The 15405-nt window shown below is 37.1% G+C and overlaps 1 protein-coding gene across 1 annotated transcript; it reads right to left on the reverse strand.

Annotated features, from left to right (window-relative positions):
- Positions 1-817: 817 nt before the first annotated feature.
- LOC134489045 (fibrocystin-like) lies at positions 818-6416 on the reverse strand. The gene is made up of 4 exons (XM_063291472.1): positions 6312-6416; positions 3942-4041; positions 2492-2549; positions 818-906 (listed from the first exon to the last, which is right to left on the reverse strand). The coding sequence occupies exons 1-4, from the start codon at positions 6353-6355 to the stop codon at positions 824-826; spliced, it is 285 nt and encodes a 94-aa protein (XP_063147542.1). The 5' UTR covers positions 6356-6416; the 3' UTR covers positions 818-823.
- Between the last annotated feature and the right edge of the window lie 8989 nt (positions 6417-15405).

Below are 15405 nucleotides of genomic sequence, written 5' to 3' on the forward strand. Positions count from 1 at the left end.
TATTGTTGTAACCACAGGTCATAACATAATGCAATAAAATGCAATAAAATATAATATCAATAAAACAATAATGAAATTATAAAATAAAATAATAAAAGAAGCATTAAATATAAAAAGATTACAACACAATAGAGCCAAAGCTACAACAAAGAGCTTAAATATTTCTTCCTAAATTTAAATAAGAGCAGAACAAAAGTAGCAACTTGGTTGCTAACAGTTGGAAACATGTCTGCAAGAAAGTACTGTATATAAACAGACTAGATATTACCTAGTCGGGTAATGAAATGTCTGCAAGCAAACAACCAAGCTCAGAGAGCACCAAGGACTCCCCAGTTCAACCATGAGCTACAGATATTCTCTTTATTGGAACTTTGTAATCTCTTTCCTTTTGTCTTAAATTCAGGCACACTTCTCTTTTCTTATTTCTTCACAAAATATAGCAAGAGGTTTACAAGGATGTGGAATGCCCCTTCATTTATTACCTTCCATCAGCACTCTAGGAGCAAATTGAATATTATGTCCTAATCATGATGTCTATCAGCAAAGAAAGACAATCACTTGCTCATCAACCATTTGTGGGAATCCCACCCAGGCAACTGTGTGATCTAAACAGATTAGCAAGACAGTCTTTCTGATCCCTTCTTGCACAGCCACCTATCACCACCCTAAGTTCACATCTACTGCATGCAGCTTCCAAATACATAAGAATGCAGATGGACATAAACAATAGCTCTATATCAGCTCTGTATGCCTATTAACTGCATCTTCAAAACACAGAAAAATACTACTACGCATAGTAACTTAGAGCAACAATGAACACCGTTTACCCATCAATAAAGTCTACGTTGAAATTGTATGTTTCATAATCTTGGGCCAGAATCAGACCATGAATTTGTATTACATTTCCTATTGAGGAAAAGAAAAGCAGAAATTAGAGTGTGTTACTTCAAAAGCAAAATGGAATCTATACAAAGAGTGAAAAGAGGGAGTGGTGCACTGGTTTCTTTGGTGCAAATTCAAACCAATAAAAATGTCCTTTGTAAGAAACACAGCTCAGAATAAAACATGTTTACATTATTATAAGATTGAATGAGATTTAAAAATCTCATTCAGATATAGACATAAATGAACTTCATGGTATCACTTTCCTCCTCTCACTCAACCTTGTCATTCCTCCTCTTCTTTATTGGCTTATGATAAAGTATATTTCACTTTTAAAGTTCTATATACAAGGTACCACATACAGGACTGCCTTCTCCAGCTAGAAGTGACACACTTGATTGTATCCTGGGAAAAACTGTTGATGGTCACCCACCTCTGCAAATTAGGGGTTGTGTCCAGAAAGCCTTCCACTGGAGATTAAATTTGCCCCTAAGAAAAGGGTCTTTTGAGAGATGATAAAAATGGTGTTCTTCCAGAAAGTTTAGTGGGTGGATGCTATGATGAAGTTTTGTTGTACAGTATGTTACCTCCAGTTGTTTTTAGGATTAATTTTATTATGATATATATTAATGTGTTACATATTATGTATAGAATTCTTCAAAGAGTTCTTGATTCCTGTTGCCTGGGTGTCCACAGAGCCAAGATAAGAAAGGCAAACAATGGCACACATGTGATGATGATGTTGTCATGCAAATGCCACAATTTATATACTTGTGTCAGAAGTTGTGATGCATGCTAGTAACTGCTAACTTACACAATCATGTAATTACACACATGTTGTTTGTTATGCATGCTGTTGTCTTTGTGGCTTCATAGACATAGCCATGAAGTTTTCTTGTCAACAATATGGAAGTGGTTTGTCACTGCTGCCTTCTGGGATGTTTTGTGAACTTCCCAGTTTATCCCTGGGGTTTTGGGGGACTCTCATCCAAATGCCAGCTAAGATGTTTTTTCAAGATCAAGTCTCCAAAGTGCTGCCAGCTGCTGTGGTACCCACACACGTTTTGAAAGATTTTTTTCCCCTTGAATATAAGATCAATTTAAGCTTCAAAGTGTTAAATTAGTTACTTTTGAATTCTTTAAAACACATTAAAATGTCTTCGGAAAGTCTGCTATTTCTTTTGCTTGCTTTAAGCATCCACTGTGTTCTCTTAAAAGCTTTTTGTGAGATGTTGGTGGGGGTGTGGCTTTCTTTAAATCATTGTAGAATATAAAATATGCCAGCATCTTTCAGGAAAACTAGGAATATACAGGTTCCAGCAATGTCTTCCGCCTCCTGATCTTCAGCCCTAATTTTCCAATCTGAGTTAGGTGCTTTATTTTCTCTTTGAGAACTTGGCCTATTTGCTCAGCTGAATTTGGAGCATTTGACAATTTAGCAACTTCTGCATAAGTCCCGGTGGGTTCCCCCGACCCTGCCCCATGGGCTGAAGAACTGCAGTCAGGAATCTTTTCTTGCCAACTACAGTACTAATTCATTCAGAGATGCTGACGTATCAGCACAGTGTTTAATTTATATTAGCATTCAGCTTCAAAGAGCTTTCTTTACCTGGGACTCCATATGGGGGGTTCACGTGAAACACCACAGGTGTCTCTGCCATGGAGAACTATTAAGAGAAGAATACATTTTACATTCGATCATTCTTTAAAAATTGAATGCTTCATTCAGTTTCAGTGGGCTCCTAGCCCCTAAATTGAGTCTCTTCATTCCAATAAAATTGAAACATAACAATGGGCTCCTAATTATACTCCAGCAAAACAGTGGGAATACTAATACTTGCTGTTCGTTATGCATGTTACTGTCCTGTCACTAAGTACTTGCAAACTTGTAGGTCAATTGCAGAGCAATCTAGCATTCATTTTCTGAATTTTGTTGTGTATTTTTTTACTTAAAAAGTGCTCATAAATAATATACTTATATTAGAGAAAAGTGCCAAAATATGCAAAAAAAATTAGTGCTGATTTTTAAAAAGAAGCAACATGGAATTAAAAAAATAATAATAAATAGATATGTAAATCAGGTGAAATACACTTGACATTGGGGAAATTAGATGGGTCCACCCATTCGTAGCTATACATAATGTAGTTTTTGAGATCGGGCAATGGTACCTCTATTATGGCAACATTAAAGAACATCTCCACAGAAACCCCATTTAGAGACCTTTCAAACTCAATTTTCTTAGGCTTGATTTTCAGGGAGCCTACATAATTTTGGGTGAACTTCCAAGAGAACCACCATCCTTTACAGACCATCTCCTGCTAAGAAGGAGACAGAATACTCTTCTCATCATGCTGATCATCAGAAAAGGGAGATCAGCCTTTCAAAACACACTTTGGACATGTTTTATGCTGTGAGGGAAAAAGAAAGTAGCTAAATGGAACACCTTGTAGAGGTTTTCCCCAAATTGGCCACAGCCAGCTGCTGTCTACATTGTTCCCAACTACTAGAGAGAGAATTATTTTTTCATGTTCATAGGTCCCAGGTTCCCAAAACAAAGAGCAGCAATCTGTGTTTTATTCACTTGGTATATGTTTCATTTGTATCTCTCCAAGGGTTGTCGCAATCGTTTTAAGCTAGCTGAACTGCAGAACAGCATTTTACCTTTAATATGACTTTGTCACACACAATAAAAGTTATGTTGCACTTGTACAGTACAGCATGCTAAAAGTTCTGATTAACTGACAGAATTTTTTGCATTTGTATTCTGCTTTTGCATATACCTTGAACCACACATGTCTTGATATGGTTCCATTATCTAGTGACAGTTACAGAAAGCCCATTCAGATGAATACTCTTTCAGACCTATATCCCAAGTACAGGAAAGGAAGTTCGATTTAACTCAGCAGAATGATACTCCATCCTATAGCAAAACTAACCTTGAATATCTAAATTCTTCTTTGTGTAAAAATAATAGTAACAACCAACATTGTATTAACAAGCCATGTGTCACTGGTCCTGGTCACTGGATTATTACTACTTAAGCTACTTTATTATGTACCTGGAATGTATAGTTCTCTTCATGTAATTCATCTATGCTGCTGATACTCTGTCCATTCAAACTCAGCTGGAGATGGTAAAGTCCTTCCCATGGAGAAGATCTTCAAGCGAAACAGTAAAAGCAGAGGAGAACTAACTGCTAATAAGGTAGAGAATGAGCTTCTCATTTTGCAATGTTAATTAACTTTAGAACTAAAGCTAGACATGAGGAGGCCATGGTTTCCTCTACCTGATTTTCCCTATCATTCTTTCCCCCCAAGCCTTCTGTAGTAGAGAATGAAAAGATGGAGAAGAAGCTCCAGGATACAGAACAGCAGGTGGGAAAAGGAAATCAACAGCAGAACTGGATGTGAAGGAGAAGAACCAAGAAGGTATGGCTGCCTCATCTCAGGAGCTTGGCCAGGTATAGTCTTATCTATAAATATAACTGAACCACCTTAAAACTTATTTCTGTGCTGTAAAAAAACAAGGTATGGTTATATTATTTTTTATTACATGCCAGCTGAGAACCAATTCCAAATATAGATAATGGCAAACAACCCCATTGCTGCTAAAGTTGCCAGAACTGAACAGGATAAGCCTTTTTTCATGCAGAAAAAAGTCACATCCTACATTTCTGTTACTGATACAGCTTTTACAGGAGAAAAAGCTCTAACCAAACAGGACAAAACAAAAGTGAGTGAGGTGATTTTTTGTTTGGTTGGTTTTGGGGTTTTGTTACTATAAGGATGGAGGGAGAAAAAAAAAACAACCCTATATGGAACACAAACTGCTGGCAAAGTACACTAGGTCAATGTTTTAAGTTAGTAATAATTATCCAGAAACCTAATCTTTATGCTTAAATATTTTTCTGTTACAGTTCAGGTATGTGTTACGCTTGTTAATCATTATTCGTAGGTTTTTTAAATGCTGACTTCCTCCTTGGCTTTTAGGTTAGAACACAGATTAAAATGATTTTCCTATTATTCATCAGTTTCTTGACAGAAGTAAGTCACAAAGCCTGGGGAGCTGTAGATCCTATTCAACAATATGACTTTTTAATGCTAAAACCAGTGGGTTTTTTTTTACCAAACTTTATTAAATTGTCAAGATAAAAAGATAAAACCTAACAGAAAATAAGAGTTAAAATAGAAAGTAAAGATAGAAATACAGAATAAAGAGAGAGAGAGTAAAGTCAAAAGTGCAGAAAAAGAAAAAAAAATACAGAAAAAGAATGACTCCCAACTTTCTTTGCAATAGATATAAGTAGACATTTACATTAAACTCTTACTCTAAGTTTACAACATATTATTCATTATTTCTATTCACCCAGTGTTGACCCTCTCTATGCATTTCTGGAAGTCTTGGACTTCAGCTTCCCTAATACCCAACTAACAAAGTCTCTGGATTGCCTTGCTTGAAATATTATATAAAACAGGACAATTATTTTGACTTTACTTCAAAAATATTTGTTTTTATTTAAACATTTAAACATAACGAAGTAACAAAAACTAGTATTTACAATGAATAATTCAAGTGAATGGCCAGTGTTATGAGAGTTACATTAAGCTTTAAAAACAAATGTATCAGTTAATTTTCATGACAATAGGACTTACTCCCTGTCTACTGTGACTAGTGAATTGAAAAAGTATTGAAAACAGGAAGATATCAAAGATAAAAATAAATGTCACATTAATAATCTGACAATATAGAACAAAATAATCTTGTAGCCAATTGCCCTGTTAAGTGAGTATCTTTATCCTTACCATTCTAAAACAGGGACAGGCAAGGTAGCACTGTCCAGATCTTTTGGCCTACAATTCCCCCACTAGACTGCCATTGACTCTTCAGGCTAGGATGATGGAAGATGAAGCCCCAAACATCTGGAGAGTGCCAATTTATCTGGCCTTTCTGTTATTAGTCAGAATACTAGCTAAGATAGACAAAGGGACCTGACACAAAGCAGCTTCCTATGTTTGCTAAATGTGTAACATAATTCATTTTGTTACATGCATAATAATAATAATAATAATAATAATAATAATAATAATAATACAATAGCAGTATTTTTTTACTGCATCACAGTACCATTTCTTCCATTAGAACATTTAAATTGGGGCACATGCATCTGTCTCATAAACTAGTATGATTGAATGTTACCTGTTTTGATGCCCAACAGCAACACTCTGCTGACTAAGACATACTTCTAAAATGAGTAATTTTTCCTAGTTATGTTTCTGGTACATTTTTAAACTTGTTTGGATGGCCATTAAGTTTAAAGAAAACTCATAAAGCTTTGAATGGTCTACAAGAAGTATCTTAACCATATGGTCACAGGCATGTAATCTTATGCTCTGTTTCTAGTAACTATCATGCAGAAAATATTCTTTACCTTGTTTGGCATTTGATCATGGACAGGAAGAAACTGACAGGCATAATGTCACATAGCACTGGAGGCAGCTCTGGATTCAATAATGCCACTTCAAGCTGTGACCAGTTGACCAAGTGAGAGAGACCTAATTGTGAGCAACAAACATGCAAATAAAACCTCAAACATTTTTGAAGTAGAGAAGATTGTATAGGACAAATACTGATACTCCTTTTCATAAAATGTGCAAGGTGCAGGTATTACCAGTCTATCACAGACTATGTTGCAGAGGTTTTCAAACCTTTAACAAGGAAAATTATATTAAAATTTGCAATAGTTTGTCTTTTCTTTCAGCTCTTTCCTCATTGTGTAACTTCTTTATAGCACCTTATTATTAACTGCTAGACAAGTTGCCCCTATTTTCCTTTTGTTTGCATAATTATACAGCATGTGGCTTGCTGTTTCTCAGGACCAGTATTTCTAGTTACACACTAGGAATAGTACTTTGAAAAAAGGAAGTTTGTGTAGCCTGAGAACAAAAGATCTGTGGTTTTGTTTTCATGCTTGGCCACAATATTCTTTAAACTTTTTTACTGCAGGAATCTCAGCCAACCGAGCCAAGAATCCAGCACTTTCATCAAAATGACAAAAACAATGTCATACTGTTATAACACAAACTCCACCCATTTTATATGTGCATGTGATTCCTTTTGCACAGAAAAAAATGTGGGCCCTAACCCAGCAATATCTGGAGGGTCACAAATTTCCCAGGCCAATTCGAAGATAATTTCACCCTAAACTGTATGGAGTTGCTGTTTATCTAAAAAAAATGCCCAGCAGTTGGAACAGGTATGCAAAAGTACCATCAAAGTCTATTGTGATCCAGGTTCCGCCACCAAGGCTGCCAGCTTTGGGTTCCATGATTAACTTTGCCAAGGCAACTAAAAACAAAGAAAACATCATCTGTTATTTAATGGCAGACAGCCACTTTTCTGATAAATAGATCCACACAGGTAGTCCTCACTTTCTCTCGCTAAGCAATACAGTCATAAAGTGTGATGACAGGTGACTGCATTACTTGGCAATGGCAATCCCAGTGGTCCCCATTGCTGTTGTTAAGCGAGGATCGCAGGTTGTTAAGCAAGGACCTCCTTAGTCCGGTGGGTGGGTAAGTGGCTATGGTGGTGTGGTGCAAGCGCAGCGGGGCCAGGGTGGCTGCTACCAGATGGGGGAGGGTGCGTGGGGGGCCGCTGCAGCTGGAGGTGGCTGCAATTACCATTTATTTCCCTTATATGTGCCTTGCTTTATTTTAATATTCAAACCAAAGGAATCCATATTACATTTGCCCTTGCTATATAGGATCAGATAGACAGGCACAGCCCTATAAAGAGCATATTATATAACGATGTTGCTGCACAATGTAATGTCATAGACCTTACCTGCAAAAAAAAGCAGCAAAGCCTTGAAAAAGAATGACATTAAAAAATTCATCTTTATCCTCCTACTGTGCTTTCAATTTGAGACTTCCTGTAGAGATTGCTACATCATAAATGATCAAAGCTCGGCAGTTTTTCCCATTTTTCCCTGCAAGAGAAACAGACAGTACTCTACGTTCCTTTATTCACATTAGATCCCTTTGCTGAGGCCCAGTAGACATTTTAACACCAAATCAGAACAGTTATATAAAACCAGAAAAAAATCTGTCAAAGGGAAATTTCTTCTCATATCTTTGAATCAAAGGCATAGGAGATACATCTAAGAAGATACAGAGACATTCTACTTCCATGCATGTATGCATGCCCATCATGCTATTCCCTTTTGGGATAAGCAGCTTTATGCAAAGCACAGAAAAGGAATAAGAAATAGTGAGTCAAATACATTAAAGGCTGAGATAGGAAGAAGAAAAGGAAACATAGCAAAATCTAGTTTACGCCAACACTATTCATTATACCTCTCCATATTTTTCTATCCTTGCAAACCACTTTTACTTCTACTGTGCCATAGACAGCTTCATACATTGCCTTTTGTTCTTTAAATTTTTCACCCTCTCCTTATCTGTTCCATCCATCTACAGCTTATCTATTCTATGACCCCCCCCCCCGCACCTCAACATGCTACTTTCCTACTGGTCACTGACTTTCATATTAAGTCCACATTCACTCAGCACCCATTCATTCTTGACCCTACCTCTACTTGTTTTAGCACACAGATGTCCATTTGCAGCGCATTCAACATACTTTTATGTGTCTCCTGATACACCCAACTCTCTCAGTTTCATAGAACAAAGTAGGCAAAGGATACAGCCATTTTTGCTTTTTTGATAAACATTCATTCCTCACAACATATTAATGTTTCTCCTTCTACCAATATTCTCATGTCTTAAAAAGCTTCCATTCACTTTCCTGTCTTTAGTAAACATTCTAACAAAATAAACAAGCACATCCACTTGCTCTGTTTTTTTTCCTCTTTGACACTGATATATAACTTGCAGTCTTTCACTCCACTTTTTCTGTCAAACACAACAACCTTGGTCTTCAATACATCACTTTTCAACTCCATACCCCTCATTGTATCATAGAATCTAACACTTATTGAAAACCATTTGCACACTCAGTCAACCACACAGCATCATCTGCATACACAATCACTTGCATAATCATGTTTCAATCTTTAACAACACCACACAGATTCATTCATGGAGTAAACCACCAACCCTTTCCTTAAGCTCCTTATGTCCAGTTTCTATTCATTTCATTTGGAAATTTTCTAATACTGTTTCCTATAGGTCTTGTACTTTATCTTCCTGCACTTGTTCTACTTTCATTCTTGTTTCTTTCCCTTCTTCCTTTTACTTCCACTTCTATTTTTCCTGTGTTCCAGTCTTGACACTGCCAAATAACAGTCCATCCAACGGTCAACATTTCTCTTAGTGTATCCTTCACGAATTCAGTCTTTCACCGTAAACAATCAAATCACTCATGTTTTTAGATGTATGTCTATTCCTTTGCCACGTGTACATATGAATAAACTTATGCTTAAACCACATATTTGAAATGAAGAAACCTTTCTTAAATGAACACTCGCCAAAAACTCTTGATTTTGGGGTCTCCAAATAACCCACTCACTTTTGTTGCATTCGCTCACCTCGTTACCACTCAATGATTTATGTCATCTACAGTAGAAGAATAATTATTTTCCCTACATGACATTCAAGATGTTGCGTAATTTTCTCAAAACTCATTCACTCAACAACATCAAACTATCTTCATTCAGATCTATTACATCCTTCCCCTTCCTCTTATTTTCACAGAGTGGTGGGAAATAGAGGAATCTCTGGCCTGATCCAGCAGGTGTTTTAATTGTGTGCACCTAGAACTATAGTTCCATAAAGAGGCAGTGGCTGTCTTTATGCATTACAATAACTAGTGGTTTGTTGAATAAGCTGAATGGCTAGGTTCAAACATCAGACTACCCATAAATCATGGTTTAACAAACCACAGTGACTGAATTTATACAATAAAATAATGCACAACAGAACAAACCATAATACAGCTTACTAAAATATACAAAAGTAGTTAATGCTGTACAATTTCTTTTGCAGAATATAAATTGGTTTTCCTGAAGACCAATTTAGTTATATAGTTATTTGATGTATGTCCCTCCTTTTTTACTCAAATTCAGCACACATGATGCTGAATTTGCCTTTGATCCTCCCCTATGCAGTTTATACTGTTACCTGATCTTTCTTAATGTGCCAGAAAAATGTCAGATAGGCATTTGCAATTGTGAAAGCTCATTCTAACAAACGACAGTTTTACAATCATATTACAAACTGCTTTCAATTACTTTCAACTCGTGCACTAAATATATGGAATGTTTCAAGGATAATCATTTATTTCTTTAGACCAATTTATAATGTTACAGCTACAGAAAATTATAGCACAAATACCTTTGTGGTAAGCAACTAATAGTGGTCTATACAGCTGGTATCTTGGTTACAAAAGGTGCATAATTTCTTTCATATTGAATGGGACGAGTGGGTGAACGGCATTATGAACTGGAAGGTACATCTAGACATGCAGCTTTAGTGCATTATACACTGGAGTCTCTCTTTTTTCCCACAAGTCATTAATCTACAGTAAAAAAATTATTATCAACATACTTATTTCAAACTTAAGAAATTTTGAAACGTACCGTTACAGCATTTGCTTTTCTCCTCTTTTCTGATCCAGTATTTTGATTGTGGTAAAAATTAATTGTTCAGCACAGTTCTTTTAAATTCTTAAAATTTCATTTTGTTCCATTCTCTTTTTTGATACTGAATCAAAGATGAGAGAAAGGAAAAAACCCACCCATATATTACTTTCTCTTGAAAACTGGAATAAGTTACTCTGTAACTCTGACCATTCTGAATGCTTGTGATAGCAAAAATAAAAGGGGGAGAAAACCCATTTTCCCTCAGGCGAAGCTTAATGATTAACATAAGCTACTTATTCTATTAAACAAACTTGCTCCAAGTCTTTTTAATAATCAGAGTGATAAGTAGCTTAGAATATTTCTGGTAAGGCAACAAGCATCTTATTTGATGTTTTTAGTTTTTTAAATCTATTACTTTTTAACACACTTTTTTTTGCTTCCTATATATGAACATTAACAGACCTTTAAATATTAAACAGATAGATTGAGAGAAAAATCTGTAACAGGGCATGTATCACTCAGATATGGTGACCTTTTAGCATAAGTTTTTTTTAAGGTATAAGTTTTTTTTATTATTGTTATTATTCAGAAATGTTAACCAGAATAAGGACATTTTTAAATGCATAAAATCTAAAAGCACTATGCTTGTGCTTTCAGATTATATGCACTGAAAATTTGGGGGCTATTAAATATCTCTGTCAATTCCAGTACTGTGAGTGAATACTGATGACCAGGAACTCAACCCAAGCAAGACAGAGCTGCTGCCGATTCGGAAGCCCACTGACTCCAGGACTGTGCCAAGGATGACTCTCAGAGGAATTGTTCTCCCCTGAAGAGAGCACATTTGCAGTCTGGGGGTCCTCTTGGACTCACAGCTCCTGCTAGATGAGCAGATGAAAACCATGGACAGGAGACTCATTGCCCAGCTCCAGTGGGTGCACCAGTTACAGCCTTAAAACAGGATGGGCTAAGAATAAGAATTCATGCTTGTCATCTCTCACCTAGATTAGTAAAATTTTGTCTACATGGGGCTGTCCTTGATGACCATCCAGAGACTTCAGCTCGTTCAAGATGCAGCGGCCCACATGCTTATTGATCAGTCATGGTACTGCTGTATTACACCACTGCTGTGGGTGCTGCATTGACTATCAATGTGTTTCCAAGTGCAATTCATGATTTTGGTGGCTACCTTTAAAGCCCTCTAAGCCTTGAGACCTGGGTATCTAAGAGTCCACCTTTTTCAGATGGCTTCTGCTCATCTGACCTGGACAACTAAAAAGTGCCTACTAACGATCCCCACCTCACAGGAGGTGTGGCAGTAGGGGGCTGAGGCTGGGCATCCCCTGTGGCAGCTTCTCTCCTACAGAATAGGCTGCCCCCCAAGGCAAGAATGCCCCCACTCGCATGGCCTTCCAGAGGCTGGTAAAAACCCGGGTTTTCCAGAACGCCTTCAGGCAGTGACTATGAAGCACCTAGCACCAATATTTGTTATAAGGATCAAGAATAATTTGTACGGTACATTAACTTTATGAGTCCTCTAGGACTGAGGACAGTAATAAATTGCACAAATAAATAAATATCGGGGATTTTATTTTTGGTTCGCTTTTTGTTTGTTTGCCTTTTAGCATTTTTTAACAGATGGCAAATATAAATATAAATAATATAAATATAAATATAAATATAAATATAAATATAAATATAAATATAAATATAAATATAAATATAAATATAAATATAAATATATGTGTAGAATAATCATGATGCAACTGATACAAGTACATAATTAGTCTAATGTGTGTAATGAAGTGTCAAGAAACCTATATGTAGACTTAGAAGTCTTCAGTAAATAATACTATGATCAAAGCAATCCTTTTTTTTATAAAAAAGGCTGCTAGGGCTTCTGATACTTAAGACTTACGTTACTGCATTTCTCTAACAAGTTACGTAGTGCTACAAGGCAAATCATTATTAGGTGCCAAGTTCAAAAGGTTGCCAGCTGAGTCCTAATTATATGACGGTGTCACTGCATTTCATTGAAAGCCCTCATAGTTCTAATCTGAATAAAAATACATGGGCAGTTCCAGAGAACAGATGAAATGTGTGTGCATGCCCAGATATAGTGTTTTGAAAGAAAACAAAATGTTCCATTCTTGCCCTGAGCAAGGTATCAAGTTTAACTAAGGAAGATTTGGAGCTTTCTGGGCACCGGGTGGCGATGCTGAGTCACAGTTGAGAAAATGGGACAATGTTCACAATGTGTACATTGTACACAAACAACATTGTATACAAACAATTTAGAAAATGAGATTTTGTAAGCAGCTAATTTCAGCACCAGGGCAAAGTATAGACTAGGAATCCCATTCTTTAATTACACAATTACATAAATATATAGAACAACTGCATTATATAGATGAGGATGTGGTACTGAATTAGGATACATTTATTAGCTGCCATAAATATTCTTTAAATAAGTTTATAAAAGCTAGAAGCACCAGTTAGGATTAAAAATAAGACCACACATTATCAAATTACCAAAACTCAAACAAAAAATTATTTATTACAATGAATTGTCTAATCCTTAAATTTGTTGCCTGCTTAATAACTTTTTTGTGCAAGTTTCAGGAACATTATTATCCTCTTTTTCGAAAATCTAGGGAAACTTTTAGCCATTTCTGTTTGTTACTCATGTGTGGATGAGAATTCAAATGCCGATGCAGCCAAAAATTTTAAAATAATGCAGTTTGGGATACATGCCTTTGTCACAATTTTGTTTTAAACATTGTGCAGTGTTTAGTTTTCATACTTGTAACATGGTCCTGGGTCTTGTGGAGCAAATTCAAATATGGATAGGCAGGAGGGGAGGGGGGCAGATGAGTGAAACTGCTGGCAGACAGCACTGGGGCTTCTCAAGGTCATGGCAACTGCAGCTCTCCTGCAATCTGGCATCTTCATCGAAAGAGCCATTGCTCCACAGAAGATAAAATGCTGAGAAGAAAGATGGGGTTTTCCCTCCTCCATTCCACTTAAGGCTGTGTGTTCCATTTTACAGTCCTATGCTAGGGCAACCCTGCAGGGAATTCTGGGAGGGGAGCTTGGAGGCCCTCAGATTTCTTGTTCTCTTTCTTATTACTCCATCCTCACATACTCTTGACTGTAAGCTTGAAGGAGGATTTTGTTTTCATCTGCTGCAGCCCACTGTTGAAACACTTACCTTCATATATTGTTATAGGGTAGGGGACCACCATTTTATAGTGGGTCCACACCTTCCTGAGTGGATGGTTCCAGCTGCTAGTGTGGGGAAGGAGCAATTATTGATTCATTACAATGATGTATAAAGCCACCCATCTCACAGCAGTGACTCTTGGAGGCACACAAAGATGAAGCTGATGGTGCTTCTTGGGACATAGCAAAGGGTTTGGCTTTTTCTCCTTGCTGTTTATCATCTATGCAAAACCTGCTTCATCAGCAGATGGAGCCTTTCAGCCTTTCTTAGAGTGGGAGGTCTTGGCAAGCATGACTCCTGCTCTTCTCACCTCCAGGTTGGACTGCTGCAATGTGTTCTACATGGAGCTGCCTTTGAAGACTGCCCAGAAGCTGTGCCTGATGCTGAAGGCAGCAGCTCTCCTGCTGGTGGGTGAGGGCTGCTTCTGACAAGTTACACTGGTTCTGCAGCCACTGTGTTGGCTACAAAGAAGAGTCCAAGTACAGTTCAATGTGCTGTTTTTAAATTATAAAGCCCTCCATGGCTGGCTTCCAGGTGTCTTCAGGACTGTCTCCTTCTAATGGCATCTGTGCAGCCTGAGCAATCAACCAGGAGGGAATGCCTCAGGAGAGAGGCTGGAGGGAGCTGAAGGCAGTCCTTCTCAGCAGCGGCCCATTGGAATTGCTTATGCCCAGGGGTTCAGTCCTGTTATCTGTTAAGAAGGCAATAAAACAGTTTTATTCTGTAGCCTTTTCAGGTTGAGTTCTGGAAGTCTGTAAATTTTTTGTCAAGATCTTTCACTTTTTATTTGTTTTTGAGGGAATAGATATACAACAGTTTTGATATTATTGTTCTGTTTTGCTTTTTTACTCTGTTTGTATGATTGTCAACTGCCTGGAGGTTTATGGAATAGAATGGTATAAATATGGTAAATAAACAAACAAACGTGTGTTTTTAAATCACTTCCTTCAGCATTATTTTTTTTTTTATTATGCCCACCCTGGTTACAAGTCTAATAAAATAACTTATCTGATGGAGGTTTAGCCAGAAAGTAATGACAATATTTGGATTTGGATGTGGTACCTATTGGTATTATTGCCATGAACTGGAGAGTCTTTAAGTTAATTGGTTTACAAAGAGATGAAGATTTTTGCTGTCGCTGCTTTTATTCAGCTTCGGCATTGAGTTACTGACAGAGAAGTTGCTCATTCATTACATTCCACACACTTACTGCCTGTGCCCACAGATTGTTGATCTATGTCAGGTAATGGATAGCACATGTATTCATATATGGCAGACTTCCTCAACATGGGTGCTTTCCAGATGTGTTGATTCCACTTCTTGGAATTCTAAGCAATAGTTTCTGATGGCTGGGAGAATCCTGGGAGTGGAAGTTCCACACATCTGGAGGTGCTCCCTCGATTCACTAAATTATCTGTGAGTAACTGTATGAGAAGATTGTCCTCTACAACAATATACAATAGAGAGGGAAATATGCACAAATGCACAACTATGTGCATTTAAACCTTTTCCACCATTTCCCAGCACAATCATATTCATATATCCCACCATACCCCCACACACACATCTGTTCCTGAGGATCTTCATCCTTCTACAGCAGAAGAACATCTGCCAATGAATTGTACCATTGGACCAAGATTTTTCTAAACATTTATATGTTGTTCTTCTTGTTGTTGTTATGTCCCACCTTTTCAAATA

The sequence above is a fragment of the Candoia aspera genome, chromosome 1, assembly GCF_035149785.1.
Source record: "Candoia aspera isolate rCanAsp1 chromosome 1, rCanAsp1.hap2, whole genome shotgun sequence".
NCBI classification, from domain to species: Eukaryota; Metazoa; Chordata; class Lepidosauria; order Squamata; family Boidae; genus Candoia; species Candoia aspera.

What these genes read in the sequence shown, in the direction of transcription:
- LOC134489045 (XM_063291472.1), bottom strand. Translation starts at nt 6,355, where the DNA reads ATGCCTGTCAGTTTCTTCCTGTCCATGATCAAATGCCAAACAAG. An exon ending in AAGAGAACTATACATTCCAG is followed by an intron (nt 2,550 to 3,941) that starts GTACATAATAAA and finishes TTCTCTTAATAG; the next exon opens with TTCTCCATGGCAGAGACACC. An exon ending in CCCCCCATATGGAGTCCCAG is followed by an intron (nt 907 to 2,491) that starts GTAAAGAAAGCT and finishes TTTCCTCAATAG; the next exon opens with GAAATGTAATACAAATTCAT.